This window comes from Suncus etruscus, chromosome 20, assembly GCF_024139225.1.
Source record: "Suncus etruscus isolate mSunEtr1 chromosome 20, mSunEtr1.pri.cur, whole genome shotgun sequence".
NCBI lineage: Eukaryota > Metazoa > Chordata > Mammalia > Eulipotyphla > Soricidae > Suncus > Suncus etruscus.
The window spans coordinates 12,286,919-12,312,670 of NC_064867.1; the positions used below are offsets into that span (position 1 = coordinate 12,286,919).

The 25,752-nt window shown below is 36.3% G+C and overlaps 1 protein-coding gene and 1 pseudogene across 1 annotated transcript in view; both read right to left on the minus strand.

The window, feature by feature from the left end:
• Positions 1 to 12,734: 12,734 nt before the first annotated feature.
• Positions 12,735 to 25,752, minus strand: part of ZCWPW2 (zinc finger CW-type and PWWP domain containing 2) — a 118,499-nt gene continuing 105,481 nt past the window's right edge. The window contains exons 7-8 of the mRNA XM_049766476.1: positions 17,118 to 17,242; positions 12,735 to 12,887 (exon numbers count right to left, since the gene is read on the minus strand). Of these exons, the coding sequence (XP_049622433.1) occupies positions 12,735 to 12,887; positions 17,118 to 17,242 (278 nt within the window). The remainder of the gene's footprint in view (positions 12,888 to 17,117; positions 17,243 to 25,752) is intronic.
• Positions 24,650 to 25,465, minus strand: LOC125998177 (glutathione-specific gamma-glutamylcyclotransferase 1-like; annotated as a pseudogene).

The window sequence follows — 25,752 nt, forward strand, 5'->3', positions numbered from 1 at the left end:
ACATTCTTCAAAGAGGTAGATCAGGCACTTTGAAATTTGTTTGGAACAATAAACACCCTAGAATAGCTAAAGCAATCATTGGGAAAAAGAATATGGGAGGAATTACTTTCCCCAACTTTAAACTTTACTACAAAGCAATAGTTATCAAAACAGCATGGTATTAGAATAAGGACAGACCCTCAGATCAGTGGAATAGGCTTGAATACTCAGAAAATGTTCCCCAGACATACAATCATCTAATTTTTGATAAAGGAGCAGGAAATACTAAATGGAGCAAGTAAAGCCTCTTCAACAAGTGGTGTTGGCACAACTGGCTAGCCACTTGCAAAAAATTGAACTTAGACCCCCAGCTAACATCATGTACGAAGGTAAAATCCAAATGGATTAAAGACCTCGATATCCGACCCCAAACCATAAGATATATAGAACAACACATAGGCAAAACTCTCCAGGACATTGAGACTTCAGGCATCTTCAAGGAGGAAACTGCACTCTCCAAGCAAGTTAAAACAGAGATTAACAGATGGGAATATATTAAGTTGAGAAGCTTCTGCACCTCAAAGAAAATAGTGCCCAGGATACAAGAGCCACCCACTGAGTGGGAGAATCTATTCACCCAATACCCATCAGACAAAGGGCTAATCTCCAAAATATACAAGGCACTGACAGAAATTTACAAGAAAAAAACATCTAATCCCATCAAAAAATGGGGAGAAGAAATGAACAGACACTTTGACAAAGAAGAAATACAAATGGCCAAAAGACACATGAAGAAATGCTCCACATCACTAATCATCAGAGAGATGCAAATCAAAACAACAATGAGATACCACCTCACACCACAGAGAATGGCACACATCACAAAGAATGAGAACAAACAGTGCTGGCGGGGATGTGGAGAGAAAGGAACCCTTATCCACTGCTGGTGGGAATGCCGTCTAATTCAACCTTTATGGAAAGCAATATGGAGATTCCCCCAAAAACTGGAAATCGAGCTCCCATACGATCCAGCTATACCACTCCTAGGAATATACCCTAAGAACACAAAAATACAATACAAAAATCCCTTCCTTACACCTATATTCATTGCAGCACTATTTACCATAGCAAGACTCTGGAAACAACCAAGATGCCCTTCAACAGATGAATGGCTAAAGAAACTGTGGTACATATACACAATGGAATATTATGCAGCTGTCAGGAGGGATGAAGTCATGAAATTTTCCTACATATGGATGTACACAGAATCTATTATGCTGAGTGAAATAAGTCAGAGAGAGAGAGAAAAACGCAGAATGGTCTCACTCATCTATGGGTTTTAAGAAAAATGAAAGACATTCTTGCAATAATAAATTTCAGACACAAAAGAGAAAAGAGCTGGAAGTTCCAGCTCACCTTAGGAAGCTCACCACAAAGAGTGATGAGTTTAGTTAGAGAAATAACTACATTTTGAACTGTCCTAATATTGAGAATGCATGAGGGAAATGTAGAGCCTGTTTAGGGTACAGGTGGGGGTTGGGTGGGGAGGAGGGAGATTTGGGACTTGGGTGATGGGAATGTTGCACTGGTTATGGGTGGTGTTCCTTTTATGACTGAAACCCAAACACAATCATGTATGTAATCAAGGTGTTTAAATAAAAAAAAAAGTTATAGCCGTCAAAGAAAACACCCCCCCCCCAAAAAAAAGAAATTCTATAAATAGATTTCATTATTTCTAACTTTTACCAATCTGTAAAGAGAATTCCCATCTGAATTTAAGCATTCAATTGAAAAATTCACTCTCTCCTGGAAAACCAACCTGTTTCTGTTCACATTCTTGGGGACATTTCTATATTCACTTTTTTTTCACTTGCTTACATCTTGCTTTCCTCCCAAATCAAAAGCAGAGTATGTTTCCATATCCCGTGTTCTTTTATTTCTTAAAGTAAGGTTTTATAGTTCTCTTTCATGGGTCTTTCATCTCTTTAGTTGACTCCAACATAGTTAATTTTCCAAGGCACAATTGTGAATAAGATTGTTTTTAATATCTTTCTTCTTTTTCATTATTTGTATGTAGAAAAGCCATGGATTTTTGCATGTTAGTTTTGTAGCCTGGCACTTTAATATATGTTTATTGTGCTTAGTAGGTTTTTGCAGTCTTTAGGATTTTCTAAATATTGTATCCTGTCATTTTCAAACAAAACTTAACTTCTTCCATTTCTATCTTGATGAAATGGCAATACTTTTCAAAGCATTGTACAGATTTAAGGATACCATGATATTTTTCTAAGAAATAGACAAAATACTCCTAAAATTCATATAGAATAACAAACCTCCAAGAATAGCTAAGGTAATTTTTGGGAAAAAGATTTCCTCATCACTCTCCTCAATTTCAAACTGTACTATAAAGCAGTAGTCACTAAGACAACTTGGTATTGAACTAAAGACAGACCCTCATATCAATGGAATTGATTTAAATATCCTAAGACAGACTTTCAGGTATATAACAATTAATCTTTGATAAAGAGGTAAGAAAGATGAAGTGGAGCAAGGAACACCTCTTCAATAAAGTGGTGTTGAAAAACTGGTCAATGACATGCAAAAAAGTACATATTTTTCGGCATATAAGATGACCCTTCTACCCATGAAAACTTCCTAAAAGTCGAGAGTCGTTTTATATGCCAGTATATGGCATGCTGAAACTTATTCCAGCTTCAGGGACAAGTGATCTGGTCCCCTCTTACTTTTAAGAAGTAACTTATTTTTAAGACTTTTAGGAAGCTTTTCATGGGTTGAAGGGTCGTCTTGTATGCCGGAAAATATGGTAAACTCAGACCTCTCTTTAACATATACACAAAAGCCAAATAAAAATGAATTAAAGACCTTGATATCAGACCAGAAACCATAAGGTACAAAGAGGAAAATGAAGGCAGAACACTCCTTGGCATTGAAACTAAACATCTCTTCAAGGATGAAACCCCACTAGCCCAGCAAGTGGAAGCAAAGATAAATAATGGGACTACATTTAACTAAGAAGCTTCTTCACCTCAAAGAAAACAAGGACCAAAGAAAATGGTAACTAGGATACAAAGATTACCCATGAAATGGGAGAACCTATTCAGTTAATACCCACCAGATAAAAGATCAATGTCAAAGATATACAAGGCACTGATAGAGCTTAGCAAGAAAAAAAAATCTAACCTCATCCAAAAAATGGGAATAGACAGTTCCTCAAAGAAGAAATTCAGGTGGTCAAAAGACACATGAAAAAATGCTCCACATCATTAATCATCAGTGAGAGGTGAATCAAAACACAAAGAGATATCATCTTACATCACAGAGAACAAAGCACACATCACAAAGAACAGCCAGTGTTGGCTGGGGAAAAATGGACCCTCATTCACTGCTGGTGGGAATGCCGTCTAGTCTGGCCTTTCTGAAAAATAATAGGGATATTTTCCAAAGAAATAGAAATTGAACTTCCATATGACCAAGCAATTTTATTCCTAGAAATGTACACTAGGAGCCAAAAAAAAAAAAAAACACAATGTTGAAAAGCCCTCTGCATCCCTATGTTCATTGAAGCACTATTCACAATAGCCGGAATCTGGAAATAACCCAAGTGCCCCAGAACAGATGCATGAATAGAGTGAGACATCTGCACAATGGAATATTATGTTCTGTTAGAAAAAAATGAAGAAATAAAATTTTGTTATACATGGATGGGTATGGAGAGTATTATGTTGAGGGAATGAGTCTGAGGGAGAGGAAAAGATGTAAAATGATCTCACTAATTTGTGTGCTATATGGAAAAGAGTATAGTATGGTAATAATATAAAAGACAACAGAGATAAGGTCCAGGAAGAACAGTCCAAGGTACAAAGCTTCCCACAATTAGTGAAGCAGTGCAGTCAGGGTAGGGAAAGGTCCACTATGACAATGATAGTTGGAAATGATCAATGCTGAAAGGAGATAAAGTGATAAGCATTATAGTACCCCTCAGGCATAATAAAATAATGCAAACTGTAGTTACTATAAGGTATGTGTGTGTGGAGGGGAGAAATGAGAGATAGAGTAAAAGAAAGAGAGAAAAGAAAAATGTCTACCCCATAGGCAGTCAGGAGGGAGGGGACATTGATGGTAGGAAATGTGCACTGGTGAAGGGTGTTGTACACTGCATGATAGAATCTCAATCATATATAACTTTATATCTGTGAAAAACAAACCAACCAATTAACCTTGATCCAGTGTTTGAATGAAGTTATTAATTTTTTTTAAAAAGGCTTGTTTTGTAGATTTTAATTCATGGGATTTAATGGCAACTCACAAGAAAGAAGAGCCACTGATAAAATAGCCTACTTTTGAAGAATATTTTTTAAGCTTATGAATCTGAAAATCTGTGGAGCCAGGGTCCAAATTTAAACTTTCTGGTGGAAGCTTTCTGAACATTCTTAAGCTTCATACCTGCTCCTGGTGAAAAGTATTTGCACACTTACTGAATAAATCCAAAATAACACAGAATCCATTCTCTCCCCATCAGTACAAGGTTTTCCCCACCCACCCACCTTTTCCCTTTTTAGCTGAATGTCTGTGAAAAAACATTTAAAAGTTATTTAAAGCCACATCTAAAATTCGAGTGTGATGTCCTTTAAAAGACAGATGACACTGCTGTTAATAAACCCATCAAAAAAAAAGATTAACTATTAGCAACGGTTACCAAAGATTAATTTTAGAAAAGAGAAAATGGAACTTTTATATTGATGACTAGAAGATGGAATGACAGTAAGACAAGTGATTATTTCAAGTGCATTGTTACATTTTATCTCAGTAATTATTAATTGCACTATACTTCCCACCCAGTTTGCTTCTGAAATAATAAACAGATCAAATTGATTTATGAAGCACTTAATGTAAAATCTCATATACTTCTCACAGCAATGCTTTGCTTTACATTTCTAGCTCCACTTTACATATAAAACTGAATGCTGGGACCAGAGTGGTAGCACAGCGGTAGGGTGTTTGCCTTGCACATGACTGACCTAGGTTCGATCCCCAGAGTATCATATGGTCTCTCGAGCAAGAAGCAATTTCTGAGTGCCGAGCTAGAAGTAACCTAAGTGCTGTTATATGTGTCCCCCCATCTCGCCTCCACCCCCTCAAAAAAGAAAAAAAGAAACTAAATGCTATTTCCCAGGTAACAGCTAGAAAACACTATAATCAAAGACATAAAATAAAATATGCACTCATATTTTGGCGCTCTCATTTTTTTTGTTAGATGACTTAGAAAAACTAGTAGGTAAAAATGAACTTGGGAGGTGGGGCGGAGAGATAGCATGGAGGTAAGGCGATTGTCTTTCATGCAGAAGGTCATCCGTTTGAATCCTGGCGTCCCATATGGTCCTCTGTGCCTGCCAGGAGCAATTTCTGAGCATGGAGCTAGGAGTACCTCCTGAGCACTGCCGGATGTGACCCAAAAACCACACACACACACACAAAAAATGAACTCAAGGATTTTGCTACTCAAAAAATGTATAATTAAACACGCAAATGTTAAGAAATGGGTAAGAACAAGGGTGGAGGAATGTACGAATTTTTCTGTCAAATGAGACATTCTACCATTATGATTCAATCTTTACATTCTACTCTATAAGATAAAAACATGCCAAAAAGAAAGAGATCCATTCCTATGAGCTCTTATATTGATGGTCTGGTATCCTATTTATTTATCTCTTTTCCATGCTGTCTCTTTGATAAAGCAATATGAAGTAGTTTACAATAAAACCCACCTCCTCTGGGCTGGTCAGGAGAGAAAAGAGATATCTGGAGAGAGGGCTCACTGAAGATAGGACTTCAGGCTCTACTTTGAAATCAAGAACTATTTGGAAGTTTTTCCACCCCAGCACCAGAGACCACTGGAAAACGATCGTATAAACTGGCTCATAGAATTGTTACAGGCAACAAGAAGCCAAGTTTGTCAGTAAATTATTGCCACAATATTTCTAAGTAAAAACTACACAAAAAATCTCAATGGCATAAGATCACAATCCCTTATTTTACATATCCTTCATTGAAAAGGGCTTTCTCATTCTGTAGGTTTTAGGTATGAGTCAAGGTCGTTAGATTTCTTGGAACTACAGACTTTCTGGAATACACTTGTGGAACAAAGGAAAATGAATAGCCCTCGGAATTTTATCTCAAATTGATGCCATCACTCCCTCTCTGCTTCTCTGATCAAAGGAAGGGATCAATCAAAAGTTAAAAGGCAGGGAAATAAACTGGACAAGGACAATGATTTTTAAATATATGAACAATATTTTAATAAGATGCATTTCATCTCATTGGCCATAAGGTTCATATTATTTTACAATGAAAAACATCTACATCTTCATCAAATACCCAGAAGTTTCACCCAGTCATTATATCATGTTAAACATGTATGACATAATGTCTATATTAAATTCAGACTATCAACTAAAAAGTCAAATATCTTTTCTACACTCACACTATATGCAATGATATAACAAGAACAGGATAATTACACAAACATCCCCCCACACACACACACATTGAAGAAGTGAAAGATTGGTTGTTAACAGTTCAGAAATATTCAGAGGCACATCAGTCAAATCTTACTGCCACAGAAATAGAAAATATTTCTGGGTTAGACCTTGAAAGGTAGAAGAGTATGCAGTCCATTGTTTTCAATAGCCCTAGCTGTCCTCTGAGACATTATTTCCATGATATTCCTCATCATCATCTGCAGAAGACACTAAAACGTACCTTTTTCTTTATGGTTAAGGCATTTTTAAAAACTAATTTCTTTAAGCACTGTGGTTACAAAATTATTCATAGTTGAGTTTCAGTCATCAAATATGCACTGTTCTTTACCAGTGTTAACTTTCCCGCCACCAATGTCCCCCATTTCCTGCAAGTGTTCAGGACAGGCATTCTATTTCTCTCTTTCATTATCACTGTCATGGTAGTTAGTCTTCATGATAAGCTTGATATCATGGAATGGTCCTTTTGGCCTCCATGTCTATTGTCTCAATATAATTCTCATACAGGGCTCAGAAATCATTTTTACTTCTGAAATCATTTTCATCTTTACATTCAGGCTAACAGTACTGAAGCAATATCACTCTCTTTGCAATTTAGTTGTTTTTTCTTTGTATTTGATTCCAGTTCATCCTATATATAAAAATCATGTGCTTTTTTTTTTTAAAAAAAAGATATATTTCTTTTCCTAGATTTAATTTCTAGCACATTTGAGTCCATTATGTTGTTGTAGTATCATATTTTTATGTTCAGATACATTAATCAGTTGAAGGATCTAAAAACCATTTATTAATATTTTAGTGTTATAGCCACATATCTTATTAGGTATTTTATCCTGAGGGTATGCTTTCCCCGCAAACCAGTAGGCCTTGATTTTGTCTCTCCTATTATGATTAAAAAACCAACCCCTAGACTTAATAAATCTTCAAACTATAGTTTAATTTGGTAAATTTTTTATGGCTAGAGTCTACATACAAGAAAGCTTTGGTTTTTTTTTTTTTTCTTTTCTTTTCCTTTTTTTGGTTTTTGTTTGTTTGGTTTTGGCCACACCTGGTGATGCTCCGGGGTTACTCTCACTATGCATTCAGAAATCACTCCTGGTTTGGGGGAGCATATGAGACACTAGGGGAAATGAACAGCATCAGTCCTAGGTCAGCTGTGTGCAAGGCAAATGACCTACCACTTGCATGACTACTCCAACCCCAAGAAAGTTTTGTTTTCTAAACCAGCAGCTTCTAGGCTTCTTACAAACCTTTTATTAAGCATAACCCTAACCCTTCTTATTATAACTTACTATAGACATTTTAAAGAAAAAAACTAATTCATTTTTTTTTTCTGAGAATTACTTTCCCTCTCTCTGCCTTTCATTCTGTTCACCACTTTGAGTGCAACCAATTAGGGGACAGAAAAATTCTAATACACAGACCTTGAATATAAAATACCCCCCTTAAAGCTTAAGGTATAATTTATTTAGATCAGCTAATTTTCTCTAACCTTATTGAGAGACATTAAGAATATTATGGTAAAATGACAATGCTCAAGGGACCATGTACAGTCTAGTGATATAATTCAGGACAAATACTAAGTGATTGCTCTACAATTTTAGATAACTCCCTAGCTCCAGTTCATCATTCTTTTTCAATTGCACTATATATAGGTCTTTTCTTGCCATCCTATTGGAAATAAATGATAGCACAGGAGTCGGCTATTTTCAAAAGCTCAATTTGCTCTTGGATCAATTTATCTCAATCTCTTGGAGGGACCATATTTGCACATTGTACTAGTTAGAAGGATCTGGAATAAAAATATCTCCTTTGCTATTGTCAGTAAATAGTGAAATTTTCAGTTACTTTATAAGTATATTAGATGATAAAAAAAAAGAGTATGAATCCATCGTTCTAGGCCACCTTAGGTATATAAATAAAGTTATTCCAGAAAGAGTGAGTAACAAAATTTCTGCAATTAGGATTACTAGATCCAACTATGTTAGGGCATCATATTGATGGAGTAACTGAGAGGTAAATGAACTTACAAGTAAAACTGAGTCATTAATTTCAAGGCTGTAGATAGACATATCATTTTGTGATTACAGGTGTGTACTATCTTCTTTATCTTACTAGTGGCAGAAAAAAAGAGGTATAGTTCAAAGGACTATAGAAAATGCAAGTGGCCTGGTACAATCCCCATGACTCCAGGCCACCCTAAGTACCAGTGGAAGTGACCTCTTTCCTCTTTTCTTCCACACTATGGCAAAAATGGCGCCAGAGCACCACTGGGTGTGACCCAACCCTCTTCACCCTGAGAAGAATCTGTAGAAATCATCTTCAATAAAGATAGAGCTAAGCCCTTAACTACTGGAAGTCTCTAATTCCAGTTAGATCAAGTTAGATCCAGTTAGATCTCTACTTCAAGTTAGATCAAATATCTACTATGGGGCAAATGAGACAGCTTTTTGAAAAATGGTGAAATTAAAATGGCTTGGCTAAGCTTAACCTAATGGTAATCTAAAATCGGTTGACAATTCTAACTGGAAACTCAGCTTTTGATGAACAAATGTCTTCTGTAAGTTATAAATGCTGCATAATATAAATGCGAGAAGGACGGAATTAGGTCATATTCACTCCAGAGAAGATACATTACTCATTCCAAAATGAACAGTGTGAATTCTTCATTGTTTATATAGGCAATTTTTAATTTTATTAAATCACCATGGCATCAAGTTAAAAAGTTGATGGTTGAGTTTCAATCATTCGATGTTTCAGCATGCATCCCTTCAATTATATTCATTTCCTGCTACCAATTTCCCCAGTTATCCTCCTGTCATCCCAGCTCTACCACCAATCCCTATGGCAGACACTTTTGCCTATTTTTCCACTCTTTTATTGTTTGTTTGTTTGTTTAATTTTTGTTTTGGGGCCACACCTGGCAGTGCTCAGGGATTATTCCTGGCTATCTGCTCAGAAATAGCTCCTGGCAGGCATGGGGGACCATATGGGATGCCGGGATTCAAACAAACCACCTTAGGTCCTGGATCGTCTGCTTGCAAGGCAAACACTGCTGTGCTATCTCTCCAGCCCTCTGACTTTTATTTCAATTTAAAAACTTGGCAGAAAGCCCTGACATACTACTTTATGCATCACATATAAAATTTTGCATAAATAGTGCACTTAAAACTTAACTTCTTGTTGGGAAGATGCAATTTATTTTTGTTATTCTTCTTTTTTTGTTTGTTTGTTTTGTTTTTTCGGCCACACCCGTTTGATGCTCAGGGGTTACTCCTGGCTAAGCGCTCAGAAATCGTCCCTGGCTTTGGGGGACCATATGGGACACCGGGGGATCGAACCATGGTCCTGATCCTTGGCTAGCGCTTGAAAGGCAGACACCTTACCTCTAGCGCCACCTCGCCGGCCCCGACTTTTGTTATTCTTTAGGCTAAGTAAGAAGCTTTAGTTACAAATGTGTAATACCGGTCATATCAAAGACCTGTTGTAATAGCCAGATACACACAGTCCTTGGTTCCGTTGTCCAGAAATAGATCTGACATTTCTAGTTCTGTTGATAGGAGCAGGTAAATCCATTGACCTAACAATAGTTTCAGACATCATTTATATAGTTGTCCTAACATTTGGATTGTTATATGTATTTTATGTATATTAATGTTTTCTTTAACAACAAGCTCCACTTTATAAAAGTGGGGAAAAACCTTACTCAGAAAAGTTAAATAACTTGTGTTGGATCTCCTAATGATATGTCAAACACAAGCATCTGAAGGAAGGTATTCTAGATCTATAGTCTAACTGCTGCACCTAGTCTGATGTATGTTTTGTCTCTGAACAAGGGATATTTATAGTAGGAAAATTTGTCAGTCATGCACAATTTTCAGCTCTAATATATTTCTGGTCATCCTGATAGTTGACTTTAAATACCCCCTTCCACAAATACATGCTCAGAACAACCAATTACTTCTTGAGACATTGTTCAGAATGTGTAGAGAGCATCATATTGCTTAAAAATAAAGCTTTATTTTTTTCCTGAAAGGTTATGGAGTATATTCAGCTGTAAGAAACAAACAAACAAAAAAAGAACATAACCTTCATTATTTTATACCACCATTATTTTATACCAGTCTGTGTTGACAGAGTACTCCTATTCACTTTGGTTCTTATGGTGTATTGAAATACAGGCTTTGTCAAATCATGAATAACTTGAAATCCCTGCTGAACTCAGTCATTTGTCCCCAATGTAATATTTATCCTGTTTCTCATCTGCCTGTATTCTTACCTCAGTGAATAACACTTGTAAACCAGAAAGCTGTTGGCATCCCTAATTCTTCTTTCTATCTCATCCCTATATCCAATCTCCAAGCCCTACTAATTTACTGATGTAAAATTGATCTTAAATTCACCTACTTTTCCCCATTAGATTTATGATTCAGGATCCCCCGAGTTCCAAAGCTTGCCTCTAAAAGTCCTCTAACTAGTCCAGTGTTATTACTTCTCACTTCATTCTCCATATGCAGCTAGTGTTATCATTTTGAAGTCTACACAAGACTCCATTGCTTAAAAGTATTCACTTATAGGGACCAGAGCGATAGTGCAGCAGTAGGGCATTTGCCTTGCATGCAGCTGACCTAGGATGGACCTCAGTTTGATCCCCAGCATCCCATGTGTTTCCCCAAGCCAGGAGCGATTTCTGAACACATAGCCAGGAGTAACCCCTGAGCATCACCGGGTGTGTTCCCCCCAAAAAAGTATTCACTTATGGTCTCCTTGTTCCTAAGCATATTTCTCTCCTGTGCTTTACCTTCTTACATTACTCCAGATAACTCAACTAATAGCTAGTCCCAAATGTTCTCTTGCATTTTCTTCTGTGTTCATGCTTTTGAGTTTATCTTTATGAGCTTGGAATGCCCTTTTCCATAGAAGTAATAGGTAAAGAAAAAAACAGAGTAAAAAAAAAATAAAAGAGTCGATACTAAAGTTGAATGTGCATAAAACAAACTCTAGAAGGCCACTGACACAAAGTGTAAAAGAAACAAAACTAAATAGAACCATTTGAGTCTGCATAAAAACACATCAAGCCTGAGTCTGTTGAGTCAGCCAAGTCATGTCCATGCAGATCCAGGAACAACCCAGAATTCTCAGAAAAAAAACAAACAAACAAAATCAGCTACCATAGCCTAAGATTGAAAATGGAATAAAATACTGCTCTACTAACTCTTCGCCAATTTGCATATTATTGCAGCAATTGACCTAGACTGATTTTTCGCTGGTCTGTAATACAGAACTGATTAAGAAACCTATTTTTGTTTGTGTATATAGACCCTCCTCAATACATAGCTCAGAACAAGATTCAGGAATTTCTTCCAGGTCCATATCTGAATTGCAGTTATAACTCCACAATAACTTCCTCTTTTTTGCTCAGCTTGATGAGGTTGGTTCAGCGTTTAATGCTTATTAAAGCTATTAATGGGAATCCCTAAAGATTAAGGTTTCAGAAAAGAGTTAAGGGAGAGTTATTATAAAAAGTATATTTAGTACAATTACCTTATTATGTCTTTATGCTTAAAGGTTTTGTTCTTTTTTTCTCATACTCATTGTCAAGAGATATTATGTAAAAAAAAAGGTACAGGATTCTGGTCTTATAAAGACCTATAGACTCTACTAATCAGTTAATTGTGTAAACTATTGTTAAAAGACAATTTGCAATATAAAGAGGCAACTGACATTTTTTTTAATAGTCTCCACTTGTATTGTAAATGTTTTTATTATTACTTTTTATCTTGGAATAGCTTTGCTCCACTATACAAACATGTCCTTTTATTATAAAAGATTTGAGTTATCTCTAAGAATTTAAAAAAACTACAGAAATTTTTACAATCATAGTCGAATAACGTGTCTAAGTAATCATTGTAAATCATGTATTTGTACAGCAGACTTCATAAAACATTTAAAATTTAAGACAAAAAAATCTACAAATGCAGATGTGAGAATTTCTTAAATTCTAACATTTTAGAATTAATTTAAAGATGACTTGATTGGCTCTCAAGGACACTGGATATTCTCCAAAATTATGTAAAAAGTTATTTCAAATATAAAATTTGGTATAATACATATCATGTGACACTTTTAAACTTGTATCTATGAGAAAATATGAGGTACAAATATTTTATAATCAACTTTTAAAATAATAAATTAAAATTATAATTTAGACATTAAAGCATCTATTTCTTTAGAATCATTATCTATACTTTCAAAACATTCTTCAATTGTTAATTTTAAGCCATCAACTATAAGATAGTCCTCTTCATAGTGGTTGTCAAATGTAGAAGCTTCAGGGATGCACTGAGATAACTGTGAAAATAACCACATGATTCATAAGAATAACATTAAATTTGCTTAAACATTAGGTTTAATTATTTGAACAAAACATATTAGCAATATTCCCAAAACCATAAGTCATGCAAAGTTGCTGTTATGCTAGGAATAATTCCTACCTCATGTATAACATGTATTTGAAATAGGAATAAGTTATTATTTTGGTTGTCTCTACTCTTTAATTTTTATAAAATTTTTGTTTCAATTTTATGCCTTTTTTTTTTTTTGGTTTTTGGGCCACACCCGGCTTTGTTCAGGGGTTACTCCTGGCTGTCTGCTCAGAAATAGCTCCTGGCAGGCACGGGGGACCATATGGGACACCGGGATTCGAACCAACCACCTTTGATCCTGGATTGGCTGTTTGCAAGGCAAACGCCGCTGTGCTATCTCTCCGGGCCCCAATTTTATGCTTTTTAAAAATTGGTAATGATTCTAATTCTCAGTGTTTAATATATGTTCTTATTTTATAAATTATTATTTTATAGAATGCAAATTAAAATAGTCTAGTCACAGTTTTAAAAATATTTTATGTATTGTTTTAGTTTGGGGGCTACATCTATTGGTACTCCTGTCTCTGTGCTCAGGAATTACTTTTATGCTGCTCGGATGACAATGCTGGGGATTGAACCAGCTTCAGTCTCATGCCAGGCAAACGCCTACCCACTGTACTATCTCTCTGGCCCCAGTTTAATCATATTTTGGGGGTAATCTCATAAGTATCAATGTTAAATTAAAAACAGAAATATTTTGATATAAGAAACTAATAAAAATAATTTCACATATATGAGACTCAAATTCAACTTTCAATAAAGGTAAATTTAACTTCTAATGAAATATAAGATAGTGGAAACTATATGTATTTAGATTACACAGATTTTTCACTTATCAAAAATGTGCCTTTTAGTACAAGTAATTATCCAGTAAATTGATCCTTTTGTATATGGATTATTTGTGAATTATTCAGATCTTATGAAAACCTGAAGTTAATTCCCCTTCACCACTTTCCAAGTCAAGGTATGTCAACCAATATTAATATTATATAAATAAGAACATATTTAGGAAAGTGACATTGGTGAGAAAAATAATCCCATAAAATTTTATCAATGGCAAATAGAAATAAATTTATATTATACGTGTGTTTATTTTTTCAGATCATTACCCTTATTCATTGTAAAATTGTTTAATCAACTTCAAACATTATATGTGAAATGAACAAGGATATCATTATGATATTTATAATTTTAAGAATAGGCTAAAGAATATCTGCTCAAAGAATAAACATGCCCAGATTTAAAATTATTAGGTGGCTCTTTCACTGTATTTAGGTTATAAGAAAAAATATATTGTTTCTAAAAATAAAAAAATAAAGCACACCTGTTACATAGTGAATTATGAACTTTCAGAAGGAAAAAAAAATTTTTCTTTATTTAAACATCTTGATTACACATATGAATGTGATTAGGTTTCAGTCATGTAAAGAACACCCCCTTCACCAGTGCAACATTCCCACCACCAATGTCCCAAATCTCCCACCATCCCACCCCACCCCCACCTGTACTCCAGACAGGCTTTCCAGTTCCCTCATTCATTCACATGATTATGGTAGTTCTCTGTGTAGTTATTTCTATAACTGCACTCACCACTCTTTTTGGTGAGCTTCATGAAGTGAGCTGGAAGTTCCAGCCCTCCTCTCATTGTCTCTGAGGATTGTTACAAAAATGACTTTTATTTTTCTTAAAACCCATAGATGAGTGAGACTATTCTGCGTCTCTTTCCCCCTTTGACTTATTTCACTCAGCATAATAAATTCCATGTACATCCATGTATAGGAAAGGATGTGAGGGCGATCTGGCTGCGACATCTGTCACCCCATTGATCGCCCGGGTTGATTCGGATGATCTGGCTGGCTAGGCAGGTTGTCCCCTTCCTCCCTCACTGCTCCATATGCGTCCCTCCTGAAGCTGCGCGCTAGGTCGAAGAAGACGGCCTTCCCCGAATAGAGATTGACCATTCTTCGGTTGAGGGTATACGAGTAGCTGCGCTCCCCTGCTAGAACCTCCAAACAAGCTCTCAAGGAAAAGAAATTTTTGAGACAATCGTTTCTTTAAGATTGAAAATTGTTCAGCTTTGATGGCTAATTTTATTGTTATTCTCACTTAAAGGTGAAAAGGACTTCAGAATCCTAAACAGGTACAAATGTCAGACCTTAGTGTGAAGAATGGTTATGAACCAGTCAGCTGTAGACACTCACCTACATGCCAGTCAATTAAAATAGTTAATTTCTATATTTCCTAAGTATCTTTTGAAAGAAAAATTATATTTGCTAACTTTGCTTTTTCAAATTTGCTAAAACTGATAATATATTAAAACTATGTTATACATCATCGAGAAGCAAAAATAAATCAGAAGTATTTTTCTGTTCTACAAGTTACTAGATATAATGGCAAAACAGAAGTTAATTCTTGGGCTGTAAAAGCTCCAGGACATCTCTAAAAAAATCAGATTGACTTTATATTTGAAAGAAGATGCATTTCATAGACAGTAAAACTGCACAATGCCAGGTGGTGTTCAAATAAAATACATTTGCTAAAACTGGTCAGTATATGTAGATATAATTAGATGTATATAACATAAAAGTCACCAATCTATTGATTTTATATAATAAAAGGAGAGATATATATAAGGCATATATAAGTATATGACAAGTTTTAAAATTTATAATAATTGGAAAAATTCCTTGAAATATGCAAATTCAGGTAAAAGTTTAAGTTGCTTGTGCTAATTAAGAAAACATCAACGTTTTTCAATTCATTCTTTAACTGTAAATTCTATTAATTTCCTGGATTTAAAGGAGGTATACAAGAATTATGTTTATTCTTGAAGATCTGAATGACATCATGCAACTGGGTAGTATAACAAAATGTGTACACTACCATGTCCATATACAAATCCAACTTTTTATTTTTTTTGGTTTTTGGTTTTTGGGTCACACCGGGCAGTGCTCAGGGGTTTCTCCTGGCTCTGCACTCAGAAATTGCTCCTGGAAGGCTCAGAGGACCCTATGGGTTGATGGGATTTGAACCACCATCCATCTTGGATCGGCTGCGTGCAAGACAAACGCCCTACCGCTGTGTTATCTCTCCAGCCTGCAACTTATTTTTGACTGTGAGAGTAGTCTTAAAGAGTCAGTTGCTCAAGTGAAAATGTGGGGAGAGACAAAGCGAGAAAATATTCCTCCTTATTCTCTAGTAACTATCATTCTCAATTATAACAGCTACTATGTAATGGTCTTTTCCTGGTTTTCTTCAAAACAATCTAAGGAAGTTATAAGCAACTTTGTCAAATTACCTAAATCCTCAGTTATAGGATCAGGATTTGAATATCGGCATAATATTCCAGAATCAGTGTTCAAAGCAACTACGCTCTTTTGATTCCAAGTATCTGAAATGCTAAATGATTGAGTGAGTGACTATAACTTTAAAAACATGACTCCACATTGGCATTTCCCCCCTGAGCTACTTATGGGACACCTATACTGCCGTTTGAAGTGCCCACCTAGACCTATGTTTCCTCACACCTATCACACAGTTGCTCAGTAGAAATAGTCTGAGCTTTGTTCACTTGTTTCATTTATAGAAATATGCAGTTAATGTGCTAATAAGTTGTCCACCTGCTTAAAATTTATGTTACCTCATTGAAGACAACTAAACACACACAAAATCATTATCAGCTCAGTACAGTAGCAAAGAGGTTGGGGACAGATCAAAGGGGAGGACACATTTAGATAAGAGTGGAGAAATCTATGCCAATAAAGAAAATTCTACCTCTGGTGTGACAAATAAGGCTAGTCTCTCTAGATTCTAGAGTCTAGAAGTTAGGCTTCTGTATGAACCATAACAAGGAGATTTCCCAGGCAGATGCCTTTTTTCAGGTCCCCTTTCCTGTCAAAACTTTCAGCAATAAGATAGCTCTCTGTAGTGGTACCTTTGGTCTTCTTTCTTCATTTCAGCCTTAAAGATCTAATATAAAAGAGCTTCTCTGTTCAAATAGGCATTTTTACAAAGACTGAGGAATGTATTCTGGTTTCCAATTAGTCACTTAATGATAACAAGGACTTAAATTTATAACATAAGATAATTTTTCATAAGTAAAAATGCCACTTACGGAATGTGACATTTCTACTTAAGCCTGAAAATAACTACCAACCTTTTCTGTTGTATTTATTTTCTCTTTGTGTTCCTCTTCAGATTCACCGGGAGTTGCTGTGGGTTCTAGTGATTCCTGTAGCATTTGTTCTAGCTCTTTTAGTGCAGCTTCTGCCTCAGCAATAGCTAAGTAAATAAGAATAATAAGGTGAAACAAAGATTGTTTTTAAAATAATTTTATCTACTTTATAATATTAACCACCCCTCCCAAAGTAAATCTAAATGTTACAAGAGAAAAAATATTTCAAAACATTACGTGTTACACAAGGACTAGGTAATATATAATACAAATTTCAGTGTAAATATTTTATAATTATTTCTTAAACATACTGGTAACATTCTTGCTATATGAATATAAAGTCCTTCTGAAATATTAAAAATTCATTAGAAGTTGTTTTACTTTATTTTCTATTTAAAAAATCAGGACCCAGGGGCCGGCAAGGTGACACTAGAGATAAGGTGTCTGCCTTGCAAGCACTAGCCAAGGAAGAACCACGGTTCGATCCCTGGGCATCCCATATGGTCCCTCCAAGCCAGGGGCAATTTCTGAGTGCTTAGTCAGGAGTAACCCCTGAGGCTCAAATGGGTGTGGCCCGAAAAACCAAAAAAAAAAAATCAGTACCCAAAATCATTAAGATATTTATAGACCAGGTGTCAGGATTTTTATCTATAAATGGCTATAGAATAAATATTGCTGACTTTGTGAATCATATATTCCTCATCAAAACCAATTAATTCTGTTATTCTAGAGAAAACCATATACAGGTACAAAAACAAATGAGAGGTTATTTTCCAATAAAACTTTATTTACAAAAACAGCAAGAAACTGGTAGACTATGGGTCACAATTTTCTTTTTTCTTTTTATATAATTTTATATTTTTATTACATCATTTACAAAGTTGTTTATAAAACAATTGTTTTTGGCATTCAATATTCTAACACCAAGCCCACCACGGTGTAACATTCTCTCTACCGTAGTCCCCAATCTTCCACTAATCCCAAGTCTGTTCTATTGGCAAGCACAAAATAATTTATTTTATATTGTTTGGTACAATTAAATGTCAATTGAAATTATTGAAAATACTTTAGTAAAAGAAGATTTGTGAAACTGTTATGTCTCACAATGGGGGCATTAAGTCATTGTCTGAGGGTTTACTAAGCAGTTTGTTGCTAGTTGAGCCTTCTGTTATTTTTTTAATTTAAACAACTTTATTACATATATGATTTTGTTTGGGTTTCAGCCATGTAAAGAACACCACCCATCACCAGTGCAACATTCCCATCACCAATGTCCCAAATCTCCCTCCTTCCCACCCAACCCCCGCCTGTACTCTAGACAGGCTTTCTATTTCCCTCGTACATTTTCATTATTAGGATAGTCCAAAACGTAGTTATTTCTCTAACAAAACTCATCCCTGTTTGTGGTGAGCTTCATGAGGTGAGCTGTAACTTTCAGCTCTTTTCTCTTTCGTGTCTAAAAGTTATTATTGCAAGAATGTCTTTCATTTTTCTTAAAATCCATAGATGAGTGAGACCATTCTGCATCTTTCTCTCTCTCTCTCTGACTTATTTCACTCAGCATAATAGATTCCATGTACATCCATGTATAGGAAAATTTCATGACTTCATCTCTTCTGACAGCTGCATAATATTCCATTGTGTATATGTACCACAGTTTCTTTAGCCATTCATCTGTTGAAGGGTATCTTGGCTGTTTCCAGAGTCTTGCTATGGTAAATAGTGCTGCAATGAATATAGGTGTAAGGAAGGGTTTTTTGTATTGTATTTTTGTGTTCCTAGGGTATATTCCTAGGAGTGGTATAGCTGGGTCGTATGGGAGCTCGATTTCCAGTTTTTGGAGGAATCTCTATATTGCTTTCCATAAAGGTTGAACTAGACGGCATTCCCACCAGCTGTGGATAAGAGTTCCTTTCATCCCCGCCAACACTGCTTGTTCTCATTCTTTGTGATGTGTGCCAATCTCTGGGGTGTGAGGTGGTACCTCATAGTTGTTTAGATTTGCATCTCCCTGATGATTAGTGATGTGGAACATTTTTTCATGTGTCTTTTGGCCATTTGTATTTCTTCTTTGTCAAAATGTCCATTTCTTCTCCCCATTTTTTGATGGGATTTTTTTCTTGTAAAGTTCTGTCAGTGTCTTGTATATTTTGGAGATTAGCCCCATATCTGATGGGTATTGGGTGGGTGGGTCACAATTTTCAATGTGACTAAAAACTATTAGAACTATAATGCTGAAAATGTGCGATTAAGTTACTAAACTAAACATAGACAAATCTAGTTCTACTTTAAATATCTTTATTGCATAATAATATATACATTTTACTGCCATAAATGTATTAAGTGAGGTGAAAGTTTAGTAATTCACTGAACCTAGTGAGATAAAATTTGTATTGCCATTGAAGAAATTCAATTCTATTTTAACTCAATTAGCTATTAGCTAATATTAACCTAACTCAATTAATGCTATTCTGACTAATGGATCAATAGACCATTTAGCTTCTCTGGGTAGCTATCTTTCTGGTAAAAATATTAGAGAAAAGCTGTATATTTTGAAAAAAATCTTTCTAATAAGCCATTATTCTGCCCCTTAAATAATCTCCTATGTTTAGAAAATAAAACAAACATAGAGGGATAGTATAAGAAGTTATTCTCCTTGCACAGAACTGACCCTGGTTTGAGCCTAGGCACAGGGAGCCATTTTGAGCACAGAGACAGGAGTAGGTGCTGAGCAGTATCAGGTGTGGGCCCAAAACAAACTAGCAAACTCAATGTAATTAATATCTCAGTTGGACTTATGTATATTGTGTTCTGTAGCAACTGTTTAAGCATAAGAACACAGAGCACAAATATTCTACAATATTGGCATTCAAATTTTTGAGGGTAAATTTATTTTAAAAATATAGATGTAGAGGCCTGAGCAATATTACAGCAAGTAGGGCATTCGCCTTTCATGCAGCCAGCCAGAACATTCCATGTGGGAACCTGAGGACCACCTGGAATGACCCAGAGTGCAAAGCCAGGGACCCCCTGAGCACCAAGGGTATGGCCCAGAAGCAAACAAAATCAATGAATAATATACATGTAACACCAGATCTACTGTCTCTGATTTTCTATAGGAATATATATTTTTATTAAAATTAAGAAGTTAATGAAACTAACTTCTCTTTGTGGAAAATTTCTAAGTAAACTGGTACTTCAAGTAGCTATTGAAAAACTCCATTTTCCTACTCACAGATGCTATATTTTTCTACTTTTCATGCTAGGCCTCCTGAAATTGACATTGACATTTAAAGCACTATTTGGAAGATGGATTTTGAGCAAAGCTGTTGGAGAAATGGCTCACAAATATCTTTATATTTCTTTAGCTAGACTAACATACAATCAATTTGTAGTAATGAATATCACTACTGAATGGCATTGTAGTCTATATTTTGATGTAATCTGGGGAAATATGTATACTGACTTTTGATTAAAGGCAGATATGTAATGTATGACTTCATAAATGAATCAGGATTTTTTTCTTTTGATTTTTGGGTCACACCAGGCAGTGCTCAGGATTTACTCCTGGCTCTACGCTCAGAAATCGCCCCTGGCATGCTCGGGGAACCATATGGGATGCCGGGATATGAACCACCATCCTTCCGCTTGCAAGGCAAATGCCTTACCGCTGTGCTATCTCTCCGGCTCGAAATGAATCAGGATTTCTAACTGGACTATCTCCAGTTTCTTCCAGAGCAATGGAAGGTTTTCTTTTCTAAATAGGTTTTTCTATAGTGTACTCTGTTAAAGTTCAAAAATATTTCTGAAGATATAGTGGTTACTGTAATCTATAAACTAAGTTATAAAAATTGGTTAATGATATCCTCCAAGAGAGAAACAGAATGAATGCCTTAGTTGATTTCATGACCAATCATCTATCAATACTAGCTATCCTGTAGTTTCCCTGATTTGTTTCAATTTGTTCTTGAGAGTAGAATGGTAGCATTACAGCTGCTATACACTCAAAAAAAGTTAAAGATATAAAAAGTATCTTTTATATTAAATTTCATATATGGCATAAATTAATTATATAAAATTAATCAGTCTTTTTCCTATCTCTAATAAGAAATAATGGTTTCAAAAGAAAGAAAAGAAAAAGAAGAGAAATAATGGTTTCAGTAAAATAGCTATTATTTTAAAGTTTTTAAAATGTATTTATTTTATTTAGGGAGGTTTTTGATCCCCTTTAGCTGTGCTCAGGGCTCACTTCTGAGGACCTAAGAAAAACAATATTTAGATGTAGGGAATTGAATTTTGAATACCAATATTGTAGATGTTCAGAAGATCATCTGTTGTTCCAAAAATCAAACATGGGTTGGGTGAGTGCAAGTTAAGTATTATCCTTCCAGCTTCTGGATTTTAAATCATTGCTTCTTTTTTATTTTATTTCAGGGGTTACTCCTGGCTATGCATTCAGAAGTTGCTCCTGGCAGGCTTGGGGGACCATATGGGATGCCAGGATTCAGACCATCTTCCTTCCTGGGTCGGCTGCGTGCAAGGCAAATTCCCTACCACTGTGCTATTACTCTAGCCCACTGCTACTTTTTTATATAAAGAGTCTACTGAAGCTGGCACTAAAACTAATTAACAGTGACTATTAATAGATTGTTGATAAGTAATCTTTTAGTTATTAGACTTTGGAGTTCATCTACTCCACACACAAAAAAAAACAACTAAAACAGTATATTCTATTTTTAAATTTTTTAAAATAATATATTTATTTAAACACCATGATCACAAATGGAATTGTAGTTGGGTTTCAGTCATAAAAGAATACCCCCCCTTCATCAGTGCAATGTTCCCACTACCAATGTCCCCCATCATCTCCTGCCCCCAACCTGCCTGTATTCGAGACAAGCTTTCTACATCTCTCACTCAATGACATTGTAATGATAATTCTCAGCAAAATTATTTCTCCAACTGCACTCACCACTCTTTGTGGTGAGCTTCCTATCTTGAGCCAGTTCTTTAGGTCCTAATCTCTGGGAACTATTTCAATGTCTTTAATTTTTCTTAAAATCCATAGATGAGTGAGACTAATCTATGTCTATCTCTATCTCTCTGACTTACTTCACACAGCATAATAGATTACATGTACAGCTATATATAGGAGAATTTCATGACTTCATCTCTCCTGATGGCTGCATAATATTCCATTGTGTATATATATCACAGTTTCTATGGCCATTCATCTGTTGAAGAGCATCTTGGTTTTTCCAGAGTCTGGCTATGGTAAATAATGCTGCAATTAATATAGGTTTGAGGAAGGGATTTTTGTATTGAGTTTTTGAGTGCCTAGGGTATATCCCTAGGAGTAGTATAGCTGGATCATATGGGAGCTCAATTTCCAGTTTTTTTAGGAATGTCCATTTTGTTTTCCATAAGGGCTGGACTAGACACCACCACTGCCTTCGTACCTTGAAGGGCTGCTTATGATAAGCATGCTATAAATCTTAAGGTTGTTTCCTTGTGTTATTTCCTTTTTTGGTCTTGCTGCTTTCAGTATTCTATCCCTACGCATGGTTGACATCATTGTGACTAGGATGTGCCTTGGGTTCTTTTGTTTGGGTTTCTCTTGTTATCTAGAACTTGCACTCCAGCTCTGGGAACTTTTCAGCAATTTTGACTTTGATTGCTGAGTCTTCATGAGTTTTTCTTCTGATGCTCTGAGACCCCAATAATTCTTATCTTTTTTCTGTTTAATTCATCCTAGAGTTTCATTACTGTCTGTTCAGTTATTTTTACATATTTTTATCTTCTCTTCATTAATTTTAAGGTTCTTTTTGAACATCTTCTAATGTATGGAGGAGTTATGCTGCTCATCTTACAGTTCACTGATTCTTTCCCCAGTAGCTCTTCCTCTATTGGTAAGGCATTCCAGCGAGTTTTTTATTTTGCTTACCAAGTTTTTCATTTGTTATTTCTGTTTGAAATTTTCTTATTTCTACTCTCATATCTCCTTGAATCTTATTGGCTGTCTGTTCCATGGTTTCTTTAAGTTCTTTGAACATCCTTAACATTTCCTCTATAAAGTCCTTATTAGAGAGACTATATAGGTGATTGATATGTTGGGTCTTCAAAACTATCTTCTTCATTCACTAAGTGTGGAGGATTCTGCGTTACTTTCCCAATGCGACCTTTGCATGTTAGTGATTATCTTTATGTGATGGGCTTACTGATTAGAAGAAATGTACAGTTGTGGAGTGAATTGGAGTGGCATTGTGGGACCACTGACCTGGTGTAGGATGCTTCCTTGATGAAACTTAATCAGGCTGCTGAATCTCCTCTCATTAGCTCCTGTGTCTGTGGTTGTCTCCTTCTCCCTGCACTCTCTCCTCATTCCCAAATATTAAAGTTAGACACTGTTATTTTCAAATATGTCTATAACAGTGTTCTAATTACACAGTGTTAAAATACAATCTTATAAATCGTGTTGATTTCTCTTATCTCCATCCCAGTCAGCATAATTAGTAAGAACACTTTTAAGTTTAATAATTTTTGTTTGATGCCAGGGAGATAGTGCAGTTGGTAAGGTACTTGTCTTGTACATGTCATATTTGATTCAATCTATAGCATCCTATATGATCCCAAGAGCAATGCCAGAAATAATTCCTGAGTTCACAGCTAGGTGTATGGCCTGAGCATCACTGGGTGTAAACTCCCAAAGAAAGCTAATTATTTTAGTTTGGGTCCATGTTTATAGTATTGATGGCTCTGTAGTTTATATATACATGTATATGTATATATGTTTCTGTATATATATCTATATATACCCAATATGTCCAAGGCTCCTGACTTCTGGCCCTATTACCTCCTGTTCACCTCTTCTTACTTTTCTTCACTTCAATTTTTCTCCATCCCTGACTTTTCCTGTCTATAATCCAAAACCAATGACTTGCCTTAGTTTTTTATTTTAACAGATTATAAGGTGAGTTTATGAAGAATGGTATAGGACATATTGGGAAGGTTCCAGGGTCAACAGTGATGAGCTACTCAGAAACAAATCAACAGACAAGAGGGACAAAGACAAGAGGGGCACAAACAGAGGTATAGACAATATGGAAAAAGGGATGAGTGAAGCAGAAAGGCTAATAGACCCAAAACCAACTGCTTAGATTGCAGATCTAGCTGGGCTCTTTGGAACCTCTGGAGAGAGCAGCCCCTTTGCAGGTAAACCCCAGAATTGGGGAGTGTTGAGTCAAGAAGCCGAGGGCCAAAGGCTCTTGTAAGATCCTTGGGTTAGTGAGAGTCTAAAGAGTATGAAATTAGCAGCAGCACTGGAGGGAATCTAGTCATGCAGTAGGCACCAGAGCGAGATATTGCTCAACAGGGCTCCTATGTCCAAGGCAGGCCCCCCATCCTGCCTTCCACACCAACATGGTTCAATAAATAGTTCCAAGTAGTCAGTGTAAGGTGAGAGACAAGAGGTTGCAGAAAAGTAGACAAGGCCTTAGAGAGAGGAATCGCTGCTGCTAAATCTTCTCCTGAACTCTAGCTAAGAGTTTAGAGTCTGTGTGCACTGAAGAAGAAATTGGGTCTCTATATCTGTGTGAGCACTTCCCACAGGGGTGTGACCTCTTAGACCAGTGCCAGAGCCTACTCACTGGGCAAAAGCAAGGCAGCATGGTGCCCACAGCATCCACAATAGCTGCCAAGTGCTTGTTCTGGGCTTGAGGCCTGCAAAGCTGCATGAAGTCTGCCAGCTGCAGCAAATACTCAAGCCTGAGAAGCTGTGACAGGCCAGGATTTATGTAGCAATGGCCTCAGGTGCAGGACTAAGATATTCAGGATTATGTGGTGTGGCCATGTAGGCCAATGCCTTGAGAGGCTGGTCAGGGGTTGCTTGAGGGTAGAAGGTCATCTTCTGGATATCATAGCCTCTGAGCACTGCTTCCTGCACTTTCAAGGTATTTCAATGCCTCATTCTCCTGCTCCTCTGGAACCTGGTATGTCCTACCCCAGGTGCAGCCCACATGATCTTCCAGGATGGTCACCACTGGGCTAGGCATCCTTTCACTGCCCTGATGGAACATATTTCCTTGTCATAAGCAGCAGCTATAGCCACACACAAAGCCCATATGGCTGTCACTCGTAGGCAAAGTGGGGCCTCCACACCAGAGAGCTAGATTTGAAACTCCACAGAGCTTGGGGTTTTCGAACGTCATTCTGGGGAGACTGTGCAGATGGTGAAGAAGGTGGTGATGTGGCAGATGAAGAAGGTGCTGTGTCTATGGATTCCTGCTTCATGGTGCTGGGCTCAGGGACAGCCCAGGCGGCCTCTGAGGCTGGTCTCCAGTGCACACACCTGGCCTTGGCACCGCTTAGTCGCTCCTGCTTGCATTTCCTTGCATTTTCTTTTCAATTTAATCTATAGATTACAGATAAGTGCAATCATCCAGTATTGGACCTTCTCTGACTTCATTAACATTGGATCCTTCAGTTCCATCCAAGTTGCATCAAACTGTATGATTTCATTATTTCTTGAAGCTGCATAGTATTCCATTGTTCACATTTGCCATTCCTCCATTGTTCACTCATCTAGTCATTAGATACCTGAATTGATTACATATCCTAG